The following is a 5,967-nucleotide window of genomic DNA, read 5'->3' as shown; positions in this document are numbered from 1 at the left end:
GCACCCGCGTCAGGCTCTCCAACATGCAACAAGTACAACACCAACAAATGAGATCAACCTATTCTTCATCTTCACGTGTTGGTTTTCTGGTAGAGGATATTAGTGGATTACCTTTGAGAAAGATCTGAAGGGCCTAGGTCTTGAAGTAGGAGGCGTTGAATGCTTCGAATCAAGTAAAACCAACTCGTATGCTCTCATTGCTTTTCATGTAATTATGTTTCCGTTGTGATTCATAAGTTTTTTTAACCAAAAAGGAACAAATTTTGAAAAAGAAAAAGAGAAGTTTTTAAAATGAGATTCACCCTGCCCCCTCCCCTCTCGTTTGTTTCGATCCTACTGAGGCAAGTTGCAAATTTAACCCAATGTGTAGTAATGACAATACAAAATCTTGAAAATCGTGAGGTACATGGTTGACAGAATTGATATGGAGATCTTAAATTTTGAGTTGATCTACCTGAATTTTCTAGTACATCACAAACAGAGAATTTTGCTAATTGGATCAATAAAGTGGAGTGGATCTTCGACTATAAGCAAGTTTTGGATCAAATAAAGGTGAATTTGATTATCATCGAACTCAAAGGTTGAGCATCGATGTAGTGGGAGCACTTATGGCCCTCATGAGATAGATAGTGCAAAATCAAGATCAAGAATTGAGAGAAAATGAAGAGAAAAAAAATGAAAGATCACTTTCTTCCTTTTGGGTACATTCAAACTTCGTTCCAGGAACGATTAGGTTTTTCATTGGAAGACAATAGCTTCGACACTCGAGATGACTTGGACGGATTCAAAGTTGATTTAGAAGAGAAATTTGACCCAAAAGAAATTGATAGGAATCTCAATCTCAAATTGGAGACAAGACCGAGGTGATTAGCGAACCAGTATATATGATGATTACGGAGGGAACGAAGTACTTGATGATAATCCTTTATTTGTTCTGGACTCGTGTTTTGTCGAGCAAGATAATTCTAAACTTTTTATCAAATTATATCAAGTAATTAATTGTAGACCATCTGAGGAAGACTAGATGATAAGACTAAAGAGATTTATGAACCAATTTAATGATGTATTTGACAAGGTACAACAACTACTGTGCTGAATTTATTCCAAAAGATCTTCCTCCTAGAGTACTCATGCAATTGCTTTTATGAGCATTGCCATCATTCTTTAAAAGCAAGATATTGTATGGGATTTGTATCAGTGATTTCAAAGATTTTTACTACTTAAATTTGTCTGGAAATGTGAATATATCCTAGATGATTAAAAACAATCATTGTGAGTTTGGTTGCAGAGAATAATTTCAGAAATTATTCTCAGAAATAAATTAATGATATGAACACAAGAAAAACGAAGCAAAGCAAAAAAAAACTCAAGATCAAACATTGAATAAATGGATGAAGTCCCAATTCTATAACTATGTTCATTATCTGGATTGATGAGGGTTTTCAAAATCCAACAATTACTAGTAGATTTTACCAATTTGATGTAAGATGATCTTTTTCTTGAATTATCACATGAAATTATTCTAAACTTGAGGATAAATTTTTTCAACCAGGGAGATTGATATAGGAGGATCCATAAATTATTATTATTATTATTATTATTATTATTGGTAATTATAACCTTTTGGGTATTTAAGGTATTTTAAGTATTTTTGGTAATTTCTATCTTTTTGTATTTTTTATATTTTGAGTTTGTTTAAGATTTTTTGGAATATGAGTTTGTTAATAATTTTTCCTTTTTTATAATTTCTTTTATTTCTTTATAATATAGAATTTATAGTTATATATTAAGATTTATTTTGTTTATTTGAATTTTAAGATTTGAGTCTATATAAATATATATTTATCTATTTGAAAAATAATCTCTATTATTAAATAATATTAATTTTTTAAAAATTATATGAATAACGACTTTCTTTTTTTTATCTTTTTCAATTATCCCTTCTTATTATTAGTCCGCATAATAATCATTATCCTACCGACATTCTGCATAAATCACAGGATACAACTTATCAACTTAATTCCTCCAGATGACTCGATACCTCAAATGGAACAGACTCATACGCACGTAGAATAAACTCGAGGAGCTTTTAATGAAATGAGATCGACTCAACGGCTTGAAGCATTAGTCTCACAGAGCTAAGAGCTGCTCCAATGGCTTGGATCAAGAAATATTAAAAAAAAAAAATAGAGATATAAGATTTAAATGTCTAAAATAAATAATTTTAAAAGAGAGATGACAATTAATAATAATAATAATAATAATAATAAAAATAATTATTTCACAGCCACATCTATCCTTGATGCTTCTCACCTCATCCAGTTTCCTCTTTTTTCCCATTCGAAGTCAAAAGCAAAAACGACCTGTATCAATCTACTCCACCACTCCTCCAATCTCTTCCCCCGAGCACGCGAAAAAGTCTCCCATTACCCTCGAAAGCCTCGTCCATCCCCTGCTTAACCATGAATCGAATTTCCCCCCGTGCTACCGATCAAAAGCACGAGGAAGGGTCCTTTTGGTGTCTTGCGAGTGAGAGAGATGCCCCAGCATGGAAATCGGAATCCGAGAAGCCAACGTCCAAATTCCCTCGCCGTTATCTCCTTGTAGCAATCCGCCCATGAACAAGGATGGAATCCCCCGACGCCACCGTCCAAATCCACCCGCCGTTATGGCAATCCGCCCATGAACTCCAGCACAGTGCTCGCCCCACCTCCTCTCTCTCCTCTTCTCCCTGTAATCAATGGCCATGTTAACGTTGGCGTTGCTGTTTGTTTCCTTTCAGTACTGCAGCTGCAGCAGCAGCAGCAGCAGCAGCAGCATGCTCTTCTCGCGATTTGGCTCGATCTGCCTCCACTGACATGCTGTGCGGAGCTACTTCCCCTTGTTTTTTCTGATGGCTTACGCCTCCTTCGTTGATAATTCGTCCCGCCCCCTTGCGCCGCTCCGAGTCCTTCTCTACCACCCGGCGAGAAGATGGTGAGGAAGCGCCTCGCGTCCGAACTCAACCTGCAGGGCGAGTCGTCGTCGTCGTCGTCTCGACTCCCTCGCCGAGGTTCCGCCCCCAGCCCGACCTTCCTCCCCGAGCCTGACCTTCTCTTCGATCAGCCGCCCTCTTTGTTGCCGTCTTTGCACGCCCTGCAGCCTTTGGCTACGCTCCCTCTTTGCGGCTTCTCCGGCTTGCCTCTCTTCGAGCCTGAGGCTGACCGACCTGCGCTGCCCGCTGCGGGCTTCGACGCTTCCGTTTGCGTTGGCGATCCCGCGGCGGAAGCGGATTGGGTGGACCGTATCGTTCGTGACATAATTAGTAGCTCTACTGCAGGCGGCGAGGTCTCCGTTTCTCAGATTTTAAGCAGCGTGCGGGAGATCGTGCATCCTTGCAACCCTGCCTTGGCTGCGCTCCTCGAGTTCCGCCTCCGCTCGCTCACCTCCGACTTGTGTCCTCCTGCCACGTCCTCTCTCCCCGCCGTAGGTGAGCCCTCTGACAAGCAGCGGAGAGAAACCAAGGCTCCGGCGGGACTTCCGGAAATTAAAGCGTCTTCGATTCCTGCTGCACCACCTCAATCTCAGTCGTCTCGACCTCAACCTGGTCAGCGAAACGACACCTCTGCCTCCTCTTCCCACGAGGCGACAGCATCGGCCGCAACGGTTGTGAAGGAGAAGAGGGATCGTGAGGTGCACCAGAGGAAGCAGGAAGCGGAGGGGCTGCACCTCCTCACGCTGCTCCTGCAGTGTGCGGAAGCGGTGGCCGCTGACAAACTTGACGAGGCCAACGTTCTTTTGCTGGAGATCTCCGAGCTATCGACGCCCTACGGCACGTCGGCGCAGCGAGTGGCGGCATACTTCTCGGAGGCCATGTATGCCAGGCTGGTGAGTTCCTGCCTCGGCCTTTACGCCCCGCTACCGGTGGTGCCGCAGCGCCACCGCCTAGCCTCCGCCTTCCAGGTCTTCAACGGCATCAGCCCCTTTGTCAAGTTCTCCCATTTCACTGCCAACCAGGCCATCCAGGAGGCGTTTGAGCACGAAGACCGCGTGCACATCATCGACTTCGACATCATGCAGGGCTTGCAGTGGCCTGGCCTCTTCCACATCCTCGCCTCCCGCGCCAGCGGCCCTCCCCGAGTGCGCCTCACCGGAGTAGGCTCCTCCATGAACGCGCTCGAGGCCACAGGAAAGCGTCTCTCCGACTTCGCCGACACACTCGGCCTCCCCTTCGAGTTTGTACCCGTGACCGAGAAAATCGGCAACCTCGACCCCGATCGCCTGGGCGTGTCCCGTCGCGAGGCCGTTGCCGTCCACTGGTTGCACCATTCACTCTACGACGTCGCCGGCTCCGACAACAACACCCTTTGGCTTCTCCAGCGGTAAGTTCGACTTCAAGAACGACACTCGCCTATCACCTGCCCTGTTAGTTCTTCCGCGCTCATGCTTTCGACCTTCGTCGTCCTTTTGTCCATTGTTGAAGGTTAGCATGCCTCTTCCAATCTTCTCGGGGCATCGCTGCAGCTTCCAACCCCTTGATCGTTCGATGATCGAACTGGGCTTTAGTTTGCATTAAGACCTAAAAAATTCAATTATGGGTCAACTTGTATCATTTGGATTTGTGAAAAAGGAATTGAGATCGCCACAGAACTTTCTAGCGTTCTAACTGGAGCAGAGCAGTTCATGATTACTTTCTACTTTTGTACGCTTTTTTGCTTCTCTCTCCGAGGTCAACCTGCAATCATGCTGTTCCTACTTTTTAATGCAATAATGGCGGTGTTAATCAATAGTACATTTGATTTCTCGTATTGATTAATTAATTAATCAATTAGTTTCTTGCAGATTGGCGCCGAAGGTGGTGACGATGGTGGAGCAAGACCTGAGCCAGGGAGGCTCGTTCTTGGCCCGGTTCGTAGAGGCAATCCACTACTACTCGGCGCTCTTCGACTCGCTGGGGGCCAGCTACGGCGAGGACAGCCAGGAGCGGCACATCGTGGAGCAGCAGCTGCTTTCCCGCGAGATCCGCAACGTGCTGGCCGTCGGCGGCCCGGCGCGTTCCGGCGAGGTCAAGTTCAGCAACTGGAGGGAGAAGCTGAGCCAGTCGGGCTTCCACGGGGTGTCGCTGGCCGGCAACGCGGCGGCGCAGGCCACCCTGCTCCTCGGCATGTTCCCTTCCGACGGCTACACGCTGGTGGAGGAGAACGGCACGCTTAAACTGGGGTGGAAGGACCTCTGCTTGCTCACCGCCTCGGCCTGGAGGCCGCTGAGCCGCTACGGACGCCTCCACCACCATCACAACGTCACGGCCCCAACCACCGCCGCCGCCACCTCCACCCTGACAGGCAGTTAGGAAGACAAGGCATCTGCGATTATATAATTAATTTGTGGGACGATTTCTGTTACTTATTTTGATAATCTGGGAGGCAAAAGGAAACCGATGCTTTACTCTTCTTATTATCTTCAACATTTCTACAAACAAGAAGGCGGCCCGTTTGGTATAGCCTGAATGGAAGTGGTGTAGCACGCGTTGAGCTGGAAATGAGTGTGTTATTCTGACACCTTAATTTCGAGCTGAATCATTCCGAACTGGTCAGTTCGAGCAAAGTCCTCCCAAGCTCTTTAGTCCGAGCTCTCGAGTTCTTGAGCACTTTTCGACTTCTTGATAATTGTCCACGTCATCACTTTGGCGTTCCCTCTCATGTTATCTACTCTATCTAGTATTTAACTCTTAGTCTCTCATTAATTTTGGAGGTGATCCGGTAAAAATTTTTTACCGATCATTGTCATAACTGGGGTAGTACAGATGAGTCTATTATTTGATTTAACATCATAAATTTTTCAAATTCCCCATATAATATGTCTGGGATAAAATTTGAACCTGTGTCTAGCAAGATATCTCACCTCTTATCATCACACCAAAAAGACGAGTTGACAGGGACAAATGTATTCATTTTTTTACCATCAAAATTATCTACTCTTGGTTATATA

At 45.2% G+C, this 5,967-nt stretch overlaps 1 protein-coding gene across 1 annotated transcript; it reads left to right on the top strand.

The window, feature by feature from the left end:
- Nucleotides 1–2,336: 2,336 nt before the first annotated feature.
- LOC122020196 (protein SCARECROW-like) lies at nt 2,337–5,455 on the top strand. Its single transcript, XM_042578007.1, has 2 exons — nt 2,337–4,361; nt 4,822–5,455. The coding sequence occupies exons 1-2, from the start codon at nt 2,974–2,976 to the stop codon at nt 5,327–5,329; spliced, it is 1,896 nt and encodes a 631-aa protein (XP_042433941.1). The 5' UTR covers nt 2,337–2,973; the 3' UTR covers nt 5,330–5,455.
- Nucleotides 5,456–5,967: the final 512 nt, after the last annotated feature.

This window comes from Zingiber officinale, chromosome 9A (genome assembly GCF_018446385.1).
Source record: "Zingiber officinale cultivar Zhangliang chromosome 9A, Zo_v1.1, whole genome shotgun sequence".
In the NCBI taxonomy this organism is placed as follows: domain Eukaryota; kingdom Viridiplantae; phylum Streptophyta; class Magnoliopsida; order Zingiberales; family Zingiberaceae; genus Zingiber; species Zingiber officinale.
Note: the sequence above shows the minus strand (reverse complement) of the source record. Positions and strands in the feature narration are given on the sequence as shown.